General features: G+C 46.0%; 1 protein-coding gene and 1 non-coding gene across 2 annotated transcripts in view; one reads left to right on the top strand and one right to left on the bottom strand.

The window, feature by feature from the left end:
- Positions 1 to 7,283, top strand: part of Crkl (CRK like proto-oncogene, adaptor protein) — a 41,363-nt gene extending 34,080 nt beyond the window's left edge. Inside the window, exon 3 of the mRNA XM_021654526.2 lies at positions 3,509 to 7,283. Coding sequence (XP_021510201.1) covers positions 3,509 to 3,643 — 135 coding nt within the window. The 3' untranslated portion in view covers positions 3,644 to 7,283. The remainder of the gene's footprint in view (positions 1 to 3,508) is intronic.
- On the bottom strand, positions 2,816 to 2,917 carry LOC132648910 (U6 spliceosomal RNA). Its single transcript, XR_009587291.1, has one exon. It is a non-coding gene; the product is annotated as a U6 spliceosomal RNA (small nuclear RNA).
- Positions 7,284 to 13,192: the final 5,909 nt, after the last annotated feature.

Below are 13,192 nucleotides of genomic sequence, written 5' to 3'. Positions count from 1 at the left end.
AGCTCCTTAGGCACCAATATTCATGTGTGCATGCCCACATACAAACACACAAGTAAAAAATAATAAATATTAATAATGGTAAAGGGGAATGAGCCTGTAGCTCTGTGGTAGGGTACTGGTTTAACATGGCAGAAGCATGTCTCTAGTACTTGGAAGAACAAGTTTCATTCTGCCCCAGACCTGCCTCCTAGCCTTTCTATCCCATCTCTATAGGTCTAAGTTCCTCTATCAGGGCTGTTGTAGGTAGTTATTAATATTTACTATTGGTTTATCTTCTGGTAATGCTGCTGTTAATCCTCAGCAGCTGTGTAACCAAATCACCACACAGAGACTGGGTTTTTAGTTAACCTAGAACACAGTGCTGGGCAATATTTACTCCCTCCTAAACCTCCAAGCACTCAGTTTCCGAACATTTAGATTTCCCACATTATACTTGCTTTTTGTGAAATCTTAGGTTTGGTTCATGCTCCAGGTCCTCCAAGATCTCTCCTCCAGGTCTGCTCTCCTAGCTCTCTCCCTGCCCCTTCTCCTCCCACTCATCTCCTGCCTTCTAGCTCCACCCCTCTTTCCTGTCTTCTGGCTCCTCCCAGCTCAACATTGTGTCTACTTGCTTTATTTTGTCCTGTTTACACAAGAGTTGAGACAGGATGCTTAGAATGAGTATCACAATGCAATATCTGGATTGAAACCAGAGAGTTGGGGGTGGGGTAGGAGAGAAATCAGTATTTAAATGAACAAGGGTAAGGTGTATACATGTAAAAAAAAAAAAAACATTATACCAACACAGGGCCATTGCCTGTTTCTCATGTATTCTATAGTATTGACTCAATGCTTTATACACACACACACACACACACACACACATATATATTTATTCATAAGTGTTATTTTGTTATCTGACACATAGTCAGCAAGCATTGGCCACATTGGCACTGCTGGATGTTTGCTGTCTAACCTCAACAAAGATAGGCAAGTTGTTTAAGGATAAGAAATGCCGTAAGTTGCTTAGGTAGTATCCTGCTGGAAAGTATAAAGTGAGTGTTTTTCAGTGTCTTGCACACGCTGTTCTGTCATGTTGTCTTTTGCTTGCCGAATCCATTAGAATGATTTATTAGACACTGTTTTTCAGATCTTCCTCATCCACCATTCTGTTTGCTTTTGTGGATTTTTTGGAGGGAGTTGTTTGGTTGGTTTTGGTTCTTTGAGACAGAACTTTGTGGAATCAAGGCTGCTGGCCTTGAACTCACTCTGTAGCTGAGGCTCTCCCTGATTTCCTGATCTTCCTTTCTTCCAACTTCCAAATGCCAGATTATAAACACTTTGTTTGTGGTTTTTGTTTTCCTTCAACATCTGTCATTCGGAAATGCCATTTTTCTTGTATGTTGTTTCCTTCCTGCCCTTTCTGGTGCTGAGACTCAAACACTGGGACTTAGGCATGTTAGACAAGTCTTGTATCAGCAGGCTATACACTTCTACCCCTAGCTCTCCTTGATCAGTTTTGATAGGACTCCTGTTATTGACAAAGTTGAAAAATGGCACTAAGAGCCAGCTACATGGCTCAGTGAGTAAAGGTGTTTGCTGCCCAGTCTGATGGCCTAAATTCAATCCCTGGAACCGACTTGGTAGAAGTAACTGACTCCTCAGAATTGTCCTTTTCACACATATGCCCTTCGCCCACATGAATACATATGTGCACACATTTTTTGGGTATGGGTGTTTAGCCTGCATGTCTATCTGTGCACCACCTGCATGTCTGGTGCCTTTAGAGGTCAAAAGTAGATGATGTATCCTGTATCCTCTTGGAAGTTCAGTTACAAATGGTTGTGAGCTGCCATGTGGGTGCTGGGGATTGAACTTGGTCCTCTGGTAAAACAGCAAGTTTTGTTAATGGCTGAGCCATCTCTCCAGACCCAATGAGCTTTTTTTTTTTTTTTTTGAGGTCTTTACAAAAAATTATAATGGGCAGGAAAATTTGGGCAACAAAACAAAAAAATCCAAATGTAGTCAGTTCAACATTCAGTTGATTTCTAGCTTTATTTTGTTACAAATGGTGGTAGATTTTTTTTTTAATTTGTTTAATTTTATCTTATGTACATTAGTGTAAAGGTGTCAGATCCCATGGAATTGGGGTTACAGACAGTTGTGAGCTGCATGTGGGTGCTGGGAATTGAACCTGGGTCCTTTGGAAGAGCTGACAGTGGTCTTAACCACTGAGCCATCTCTCCAGCCCTAGATTTTTTTTCTTTTGAGCCAACTTCCTTCCAAGGATCATAAAAATCAGATTATCTGAGCAGTGCAGTTTAATATGTCAGTGGTAGCATACCTTTGAATATATTTTTTATGATAATTATATTTCGAAAAGATGAAATTGTGATCAGATTCACGTTGGGCCCCTAAGCATCGATGATGCCACCTTGAGCTGTTCCCTACCTTCTATGGGATAGTTACTGGGGAAAGCAGCACAGATGTCAACTTTTCTGGGGATGGGGTGGATTGGGGGCACAGGGTCTCACTACTTACATAACTCAAACTAGCCTGCCTTTCAGTCTAAATGCTGAGCTTATAGTTGTAAATCACCACACCAGGCTCAGCTCTGAGCTCCTGAAGGCCAGAGAACAAGTTCAGTGGGCAAAGGCACCTATCCCAAGACTGATCAGGATTTCAGCTTTTTGAAATTATATAAGTATAGTAAAAAATATATTCAGCGGTGTGCTACCACTGACATACTAAATCATCCATGCCACCAAATCTAACCTTTTTTCATGCATTCTGGGGGTGAAACTCAGATCCTTACATTTGTGTTTTGTGGTGGTTCTTTAGTATGAAATGCTTCACGAGTTTGTGTTATCTTTATACATGGGTCATGCTAATCATCTCTGTATAATTCAAGTTTTTAATAAATATACTTTCAAAGCAAAATGATTTCATTTTTTGAGACAGCATTTTAGTTACGCTCAGGCTGATCTTAAATTTGAGATCCTCTTGTCTTGATCTCCTGTGTGCTGGGACTGTAAGTAGCGTATACCCAGCTACTTCCCACCTTCCCATCTCCCCCCAGACAGGGTTTCTCTGTGTAGTCTTGGCTGTCCTGGACTCACTTTGTAGACCAGGCTGGCCTTGAACTCAGATTCACTTGCTTCTGCCTCCTGAGCGCTGGGATTAAAGGTAGGTGCCACCACCACCCTGCACTTCCCACTGATTTATTCAGCTTTACAGGCACATTTTCAAAGTCAGATGTGCATGCATATCCATCCATTAGTAGCACTGGAGGATATGGCTGCTCTGTGCTCAGCTGCTTCATGAACTCTTATTAGCTGAGAAGTGTCCTGGGTATGTTGGTGGCATCTTGTGTCTTTGTACTACTTGATTTTAAGGTCCAAACACTGAAGAAGAAAAAAAAAAGGTTAGTCTTAGTTGTTTTATAAATAGTGTTTGTGATTTAATGTAAACTTGTCTTTTTCTTGTTTGCACAGTGATGCTAATTTTGTCTTCTTCTTTATCCCTGCAGGTTGGTGATATTGTAAAAGTTACAAGGATGAATATAAATGGCCAGTGGGAAGGCGAGGTGAACGGGCGCAAAGGGCTTTTCCCCTTCACACACGTTAAAATCTTTGACCCTCAAAATCCAGATGACAATGAATGATTGCTGTTACTGTCCCTGCTGCTGCCTGTTCTGCCTGTCATAGTCTCCTTTGAAGTGGGAAGCACTCTCTCACATGCAAGTTTCACCAAGCTGCTGGTGGCCTGCTTTCCATACATTGATGGTCTCCTGCACATTTGGAATGCCTCCAGCAGCTGCCTCTTGGCATTTGTATCATAGCCATGCTGTCAACGAGTAGCTGATTTTAGAGTTCTTCTGGATTATAAACTGGAAATACTGGTGGAAACACAAGTAGAAAGAATTTAACATAGAAGGGTCTTCCTTCTCATCACTGCCTTGTCTGTACTTGAGGCTGCCTCTGTTGTGCTTGCCATAGAGAGCGTGAGCCTGCTGACATCTGCATGGAGAGGGTGAGCCTCCGCAAGGCCTTGTTGTCGGTGCTCCACAGAGCAGTGGCTTTGCCACCAACTTGGGTTTTTTTGGACAACAGAAGAAGTAAAGCTCCAGACCACTTTGTCCTGAACTTCTGAAATCTGGCTTGTTTTGGCTTTCTTTTGTTTAGTTTTGTTTTTGGAAGACTAATTAATTAGAGTTGTGTGTTCTGAACAGATTTTTAAATAGTAGGTTGGATTTCTGTGATAGTCTAAGGAACAGTACTTGTCCCTGAGCTTCCAAGCTGAAGCTGCTGTACGTAACTAAAAATATGAAAAGACACCCTGAAGTAGAGGCCTTTATTTTATGGTTGCCACAATACCTTGTCCACCATGTGGCAAACAGTTCACACAAGCAGCAGTCATGGTGTGCCGTGCCGTGCCGTGCCGTGCTGTGTGCACCAGTGGAAGCACTAGTGTGAGGGTGTGATCTGTGAAGCCTGTTGCTGTCACTGTTGCCACTGACAGGAGCTGAAAGGTGGCATTCTTGGCCAGTTCTGTCTAGCTTTTCAGTGAGTATACCCCTTAAGAACTAAAGTGAAGCTTGTGGGATCTGGATTCACAAGTTAAGCTGGGTCACTATGTCTTACCACAGAGTTCACTCAGCCCTTCCTGTCCATACCCAGTCTGCCCAGGCACCTTGAAAGTGGTGTCTCTTCTGGTTCCACAGCCTAAGTAGAGCTAGACAGTGCTCCTGAGGGGGAAAAAAAAATACAGGCTCTGGAACCCTTAACCTATCTCTCATGATCTATTTGCATGCAAGCCAGATGCTACATGCGTGTGTCTTTCCCTCACCCACACATGGCAAAACCCGAGTTCTGGAACCTTTCTGTAGTGTGCTGTGTTCTGCTAGACCCTGATGAGGACAAGCCTCCACACAGAACAACTCAGCAGACCTAGAAATGTAGTAGTGGCTCAGTGAGGAGCTCTGGCATTTACAGGATATCTTCTGTAACCTTGACCCTGGCTCCGGAGGCTCTTAGGCTTTGAGAACTAATGGAGTATATTCAGGTGACAAAACCAACAAAACCATTTGTCCACTATGTCATGCGCCTTTAATTCCAGCACTCAGAAAGGCAGAGGCAAATGGATCTCCAAGAGTTCAAGGCTAGGCTGGTCTATGTAGTGTGTAACAGGATAGCCAGGCCTACATTGAGAGACCTTGTCTTAGAACCCACCCCCACCCCAAGAAAAGTATAAGGGTGTTTTGCCTGTGTATGTGTATGAATATCACATGGGTGAAGTGCTTAATGAGGCCAGAAGAAGGTGCTGGATTCTATGCAGGGGCAGCAAATGCTCGTAACCACTGAGCCATCTCTTGAAGCCCATTAGTTTCTCTTTAAATCAGTATTCCACCAGGCTGATGAGTACTGTATTAAATGTTCATGTGACAAAATAATGGTCACTAGGAGTTGGTATGTGGGATACCTCCCTGTGTGTGGCTTTCCAGAAAAAAGTGGTAGAGATTAACTCTTTTTTGTCTCTGAAAGCTGCCATTTCTAGACAGACCTGTTGAGTGGGCTTACTCAAGAGTTTACACCCCAGAACTGCCTAGAACAGTGAATGCTTGCCTTCTGGCCAGTGACCTAGTTCAGCCCCAGGCCTTGCTATCTGCACTGGAATACATGCTTTGTTCATGAAGGGCACAACCCCCAAGGAATCACACCCCATTACTGGGGCTTGTGTCTCATGCCTTATACATGCTGGATAAACCCTCTGTCAAAACCCTGAGCTATCTTTTTTTGTTTGTTTGTTTTGAGATTGGGATCTCCACAAATTGTCCAAGCTGGCTTCAAAATTTCCATCCCAGCCTCACCTGAAATTACAAAGGTTTGAGTCACCACACCCAGCTCTTAAGGTCTTAAAACTACATTTAACTGAAGGGCTTGGTGCCTTTTGATTATAGCAGCTTGCTCAGAACAAGCAGCTACTTTTGAGAACAGGGTTTTCCTTCTCCCATACCTGTTGACCTCCGAGACTCCATGTGGAATCCATGTCTATAAGCCTGGAATTTGATTTATAAAATCAATTAATTTGGCCCCTGTAAATGTCTACAGCTTCCTCAGATCCAGAGCTTGAAGTAAAGACATTTCTCGGGATATGTGCCAAAAGTAGTACTTTCCTGACTTAGAAGCTCATCAGTTTCTAATCAGAAAAAGTTTCATGCTGATAGTGGCATCTCGCCAAAGTCCCACTCTTCTGAGAAGACACTTGGCCTCAGAGGGCAGAAGGGCTTTCCTCCTGCCGTCATCACTGTTGCATGGTGTGCTCTGCGGTGCTGTAGGAAGTCCTGAGATGACGAGCCCACTCACTATGGCTGTTTTTCTGAGAAGCTGACAATTAGGTAGTCGATGGCATTGATAGCTAGATTAATCCTGTTTTCTGGGCAGGACACCCACCCCACCCCGGGCAGAAGGCATCCTTGTTACTTCTGCACTGCTCTGAGGTCACCTGCTGCAGGCTTAACAGGGTGCACTGCCTTCGGTCACCCAGACTCAGAACCCTCTGCGCTCACCGGAAGAGACTCTGTGCCCTCCTTGGAGCTGCACGTTCCTGGCACTGTGCCAGCCGTCCTCTACAGCTGTTTACAGACGAGATGGGCCAAGACTGATGGCCACTGCTCTTGTAACCTTTGCTCAGAAGAATGATGAGGTTTTTTGTTTTTGTTTTTAAGGGATGATGTGGTTTTGTTCCAGGTGTTTATAATTTAATCTTTTAATATTATGTTCATTAACCTCTTAAAAATGAGTGAATTCTTGATTGTTTTAACACAGTACCTAAGACTAATGCTTTTTGTGGACTCCTCACCATGGGACCAGAGAACCACCTTCCTGGTAACTGCTGTGAGTGTGGACACTGAGCTGCTGTGTGTTCTAAAGGAGCAGGACAGTTCTCTGAGACAGGAACAGTGGCCTTGCTTCTAGACGGTCTTCACTGTGTGTTTTAAAATGACATAAAACTCTTTTGACATGTATAACTTAAAGATCATAAGCATCAGGCAATAATATTTTCTGTGTAAGCTTTTAAAATTATTTTTGGGGATCATAGCTTGTTTTATTTTGTGCTATAAAATTAACAGTATTAAATGACTTATATTCTTAGAATACATTGAGTGTCTTTTCTTAACAGATTAGTGCCTTTTTATTTTTGTATTCCATTTTACGTTACTGGTCCCAGCATCAAAACCCTTGTTTCCATGGCCTGTTTGTACATTGTCTCAATAAAACGTGCACCAGCCGGCAGTGGCAGCAGCCTCGGTGTTTCAGTGTTTCCTCAGTCAGCTCCACCAGCCTTTCCCAACAGTTACACTGTGCTGAAGCCCTCAGTACTCCTCACCCAAAAATGGCTGCTTCCTAACGTGGGCGCCTCTAAAAGAAAGTAGCTGTTCTCTGGGTTCAGTGGGTGCTGTGCAAGAGCCTAGCACTTAGACTTGGCATTCTGAGCAGGAGGTGCACAGGTCTGCACACAGTGAACACTGCTGTTTTCCTCCCAGTGCCTGGATGTGAAGGCTCTGCTCTGCTCTGCTAAATATTCGCTGAGCATGAACTAACCATGAGGAGCTCGCTCAGTGGTCAGGGAAAGCAAGTGACCTGTCTGATGTCTGCCGCCATTCCTGCCTATATATGAATCTCCTAGTAAGCTTTGAGGATCCTTGGGAAAGGAGTGTGTGTTGTTGGCTTCCTTAAAAGCCTCACAAACTGGTGGTGGTGGTGGTGGTGCGTACCTTCAGTCCTAGCATTCAGGAGACAGGTGGATCTCTGAGTTCAAGGTCAGCCTGGTCTACAGAGTGAGTTCCCGGACCGCCAGGGTTACCCAGAAACCTTGTCTCAAACAAACTACTTTGGCTGGGGTCACAGCATTGGAACATGGCCCCAGTAAGCACATTTCATTTTTTACGTACATGTTCTTTCGCCCACTTACATGTGCATCGAGATATTCAACCTCTTTGGCCTTGAACCCTCCTGCCTTCTGGTGCTGGAATTGTGTGCAGGTGTAGTTGCCAGTCTGCTCTGTACATGGCAGTGCATGCCTTAGAAGGTAATGAGAAGCCCTGCCCTGTTGGAGGCCTACCTCTGAAGTACCCAGACCCTTTAGACCTCAGCACCAGCAGCTATGATGCAGATCCACCACAGTTCTGAGTGCTGGAAGTTTTAGAACCACTGTACCGGTGAACATCCCTCCCTGGGCCCAGATCTAGAAATTTCTGAGCAAGGAGCTATAGTCTATTTAATGCCACTTGATTTAAAAGATCTAGGTCCCTAGAGTTCAAACTGGCCCTTCCCTTGGGAGTACCAAGGCCAAGGTGGCTGGGTCCTGGCCCTGTGTTCCCAGTTGCTCGCCGCCATCTACTTCAGGAAGAACCTGTCAGTGAGCTTTGGGCCTGGGCATCATCAGCCCAACAGCATGCAGGGAAGGCAGGAGCCGTGCTTAGAGCTGCCCTCCCAACATACGTTCCAAACCTATGCTGAGTGCCTGAATAGCTGCACTTGAACCGCAAGCCTCACTGGCCAGTTTGTGTGGTGCCCACTTGACAGGACTCATCGCGCTCTTACTCTCCCAGACCTCATACACCTAGCCTCAAGAAAGAGCCACAGCATCAGTGATTGTGCCCTGCCTCCCAGGTGTGGCCATGGCAGACAGCACATCCTGGAAGGGATAGTACAACCCTGGGCTGGGGTCAGGGTGGGAGAACCCCAGAAAGGTTCATCCCTCCTGGCACTCCCTGTTGCCCTCCATGTGGTTGGAGTGGGCATCTGGTGGATAGAGTAGGAGGCTGTGTAGTTGTGTTTCCTACTTTCTGTCCAACAATTCCTTACATCAATGTCTTCCCATCTGGAAACTCACACCAAACCAACCTCCAAAGGGTGCCAAAGCTAGCTGCTGGGACTAGATCACTTTTCCTTTCTATCTGTCTTTTTTTTTTTTTTTTTTTTTGTGGAGGGGATGGTTTGAGACAGGCTTTCTGTGTGTAGCCCTGGCTGGCCTGGAACTCACTCTGTAGACCAGGCTGGCCTGGAACTGGCCTTCGAGTGCTGGAATTAAAGCTGTGAGCCACTACCACCCTCCCTGTCTTCGTTATATCCCTACCACCTTTTTATGAGGTAGGCTCTCTCTGTAAAGCTCTGGATACTCACTTTTTGTTTTAGCTTTTTCGAGACAAGTTTTCTCTGTGTAGCACCTAGCTGTCCTGGAACTCGCTGGCCCTGAACTCACAGGGATTCTGCTTCTGCCTCCCAAGTGCTGGGATTAAATGCAAGCACCATCACTGCCCAGCTCACTCTGTCATAAGGAGTGTACCACCCACCTAGCTTCTCCCCCTCCCTCCCTCTTCCGTTTCCCCTCCCCTTCCCTCTCTTCTTCCTCCCCTTTCTTTTTCTTTTAGGTAGTGCCCACTGCCTCCAACTTCTGGTGTCCCTGCCTCCACCTCTCAGGTTTGGGGATTACTGACAGGTTTGTGCAACCAAGCCTGGTCCACTCGCTGCTTCCCTTGTTCATGTTCGGCCTGCCCTCTTCCAACGGAGCTGCATCCTGGCCTCCAGCTTTTTCTTGGCTTAGAAGAGAACATTCTGTACCCTTCTGCTTAGAGACAAAGAGTAAAGAGTGGAAAACACTGAGGTGCCCTGAGACTGGGGAGCAGCATGGGGTTCTCCATTTTTCCAGGCCATAAGCTGACACTGCACTCATTACTTAAGCAACCAAACCTTCCAGGGTATTCATTGTGTCAGGGCCATACACAGCCACTCAAAGCCACCTCCCTGTGTTTTGTATTGTCAGGACTCTAGGATGTGTCACTTTGCCAGAAGTATCCTCAGAACAAGATTAAGGCCCTCAGGCTGCAGGGCTCAGCCTCTTCCTGGGTCTTCCTGAGTTTTCTTGTCACATGAGCCATCCTCAAGTTGGAGGGCCTTTCTGAGGGTGACTGTCCTAACTAGTTTTTGGGTTTAGTGTTTGCTCTGTGAAGCTTTTGCTGCATCTGCCCTGTCGGGCAGCAGGAACCTGAAGCCTGGTGCCGTGGGCCCCAAGGGTGCCATAAATGACTTAGCCCACGACAAGCTTTCTTCCAACGTGGCCATCCTCTTCACAGCCACTAACACTAATGTCCTTCCAGTTTCGTCTTTGACACCTCAGACTCAGCAGCCCCTATTCCACTTCCTGAAGCACTTCCTACATGCCCGGTGCTGCACCTGTCTTGTCCTGCCAGGGGAAGCTGCATCAGAGGGGTTCCCACTCGCACAATACCTTGTACCCCAGCACTTGGACTCAGCCCATCAGTTCAAGTCCCATCCCTGTCCACTAGCAGCAGTGTACTCCAGTGGGGAGGGGTCCCCAGCCTCTCGGAATCTCAGTTTCCCCATGTTCTGACTAGTTGTGAAGAATATATGCTAGTCAGCCTTGCTGGGGTATGACTAATCTCAGTTACTCAAGAGGCAGTTGAAATGAAAGCTCAAGGGCAGCCTGGGCAACTTAGTGAGGCCTTGTCTCAAAAGGAAAAACGCGAAAACAGCCAGTGGTGGTTGTGCACTGGAGTGCATACCTTTAGTCCCGGCACTCTGGAGGCAGGCAAATCTCTTGAGGTCTGAGCCAGCCTGGTCTACAGATTTCCAAGACAGCCAGGGTTACACAGAGAAACTCTTGTCTCAAACCAAAATGAAAAACAAACAAACAAAAACCCAAACAGTTAAGGATATAAATTAATGGCAGGGCACTTATCTAGCATGGACGAGACCATGGGTTGAAGCCCCATAATTTCAAAAATAAAAAAAATAACAAATAGTAAGCCAGCCTTCATATGGTGGTACATTAGCTACTCAGGAAGCTGAGGCTGAAAGATTTCAAGTTTAGGAGTAGGATAAATGGCCCTGTGATTAAGAACACTTGCTGAGTGGTTTCCAGCATCCAAGTGGCATGTTAATTCTAATTCTAGGAGATCCAATGCCCTCTTCTGGCTTTCACAGACACTGGCCTTCACAGATACATGGTGCACAAATAGATGAAATAAACTTACATGAAATAAAAATAAATGAATATTTTTAAAAAGATTTCAGGCACAATGTGATGGCAGACACCTTTAATCCCAGCACTCTGGAGGCAGAGCAGGTATTCCCAGGTCAGCCCAAAGCTACACAGCTAGACGCTGGTTTAAACAATTCAGTTTTGAGGCTGTAGCTCTTGAATGCGCAGGCCCTGGGTTCAGTTCTCAGTACCTAGTATAGTAACGCATGCCTCTATTCTCAGCATTAGGGAGCTAGAGGAAAGAGGATCAAGATTATCTCCTATTACAGAGCAAGTTTGAGGCCAGCTTAGGCTAAATGAGACCCTGCCTATAAGTAAATAAATAAATAGGCAAACAAAATTTCCCACAAAACAATCTTTTCTTTATTCTTTTTATTTCATGTCCTTTGATCATATACCTCTCCGATTCTCCGTTCCCACTCCACTCCTACCCCCAATGTCCAGCATATCTCCTCCTTCCCTGTGTATCCTTTTGTGGGTTGTTTTTTTTTTTTGTTTTTTCAACCTAATGATTCTAATTAGTGCTGCCTGTTGGAATGATGACTGATCTTTTCAGCTTGCTCTTGCTCAGGATTTGTGCGGTCACCATATAGCTGCAGTGAGCTCATGAATGCACTGACTACATCATGTCCAGAAAACAGCACTTCACAGCGCTCCTCCCCGCCCTCCAGGTCTTACATTCTTTCTGCCCCTCTTCTGTGTTTCTCCCCGATTCTTGAGGGAATGGGGATTGACATAGACATCCTATTCAGGCTGAGTCCTCGAAAGTCACTTATTCTCTTCACTAATTGCTGGCCGCTGCAGAGAGCAGCTTCTGTGGCCTCTGTGTATAAACATAAATACTTCGAAGGCAATCTGACATGTCCATTTAGCAAGGCAGCAGTAATAGCTTTACCAAGGGCCTATGACCTCCCTGCCATGGGCTTTTATAGTACCAGACATGAACACCCTCCTGAGGAGCAGGCCTTAAATCCAATAGTAAAGTGTTTGGTTACCCCATGATTTCTGTGCCACTGTTTCAACAGTGGGTAAAGTACTGTAGCATCAAGTGTCCAGCACTGGCCCAGACTACTGATGGCTTTTCTTCCTCAGCAGCCTTCTGTCTCTAGGGAAGCTAGCCAGCAGAGAGGAAGTTTTCAACTCAATTCCAGCTTGATTTCTCCATGTCTTTCGATGAAAATGTGCAATGTCCTCAGCAACAGAGCTTTACAGCTGCGGTGAGCAAGCAAGAGTGGCCCTAGCCTATCATTTTTTTTAAAGTGCATATGAAGTCACAGTCTTGGTTGTTTTCCTTCCTAGGGTGAGGCTAGGGGTACAAATCGTCAATACGTGTATGAGGCCAGCTGGTTTGAAGTCAAGGGCACCATGTCCCCGCACACGCATACCTCCAGTGATGGGACTCTTCCACGGAAGGGCGAGCGGTAGAAAAGACAGAAAAGACCTTACTCCCTGCCAGACAGAGAAGACTGTCCTGAGTCCTCTGGGAGCAGCTGCCAACATGGCTGCTTCCAAGGTGCAGGTTCTGCTTCCGTGTTCTGAGCAAGATTCAGGTCCTAGGACCATATTTCCATCTGCGTAATGGGTTGGCCAGCGCTGCTTGCTCGCTCCGAACAGACCCGTGAGGGCCCCATGTGTTTAGCAATAGCAAAATACTTACCTAAAATACTGCCACTGGGTCGAGTGCCGGAGAGACAACTTCTAGTTAATCACAATGTCTCAGACATGGAATGAGATGGGCAGACAGAGCAAAACAGTGGAAATATCCAGAAAAAGTGGTAATCCGGCCTGGGCACTCTGGCCACAACCGGCTTCAGGAAGAGAGAGCACAATGACGAGTCCCAGGAAATTCTCCTCAAATACAGGGTGGAAAAAGAGAATGTAATAAAACGTGTGTGGGAGTGGGTTGAGATGGAGTTAGGAGATCTAGGAAGAGGCATGATTTGGGACGTTTCATCCAGAAATTCAACCTTCATCCCCTTCCGGCGAGTACCGATGGTTTGGGGACCCACACCGGGAGCGCAGTGCCTCAAGGGGTCTCGAGGTGACTCAGATGCAGCCCCGCAGCCTCCGCATGTCCCACCACCGGCAGGAGGCAGAAAGCCTGACGTTGACCTGACTTTTGCTGGGCGGCGCGGCGGGGCGGGGC

Source organism: Meriones unguiculatus, chromosome 17, assembly GCF_030254825.1.
Source record: "Meriones unguiculatus strain TT.TT164.6M chromosome 17, Bangor_MerUng_6.1, whole genome shotgun sequence".
NCBI classification, from domain to species: Eukaryota; Metazoa; Chordata; class Mammalia; order Rodentia; family Muridae; genus Meriones; species Meriones unguiculatus.
The sequence above is the reverse complement of the archived record's forward strand: the minus strand, read 5'-3'. Positions and strand labels throughout refer to the sequence as shown.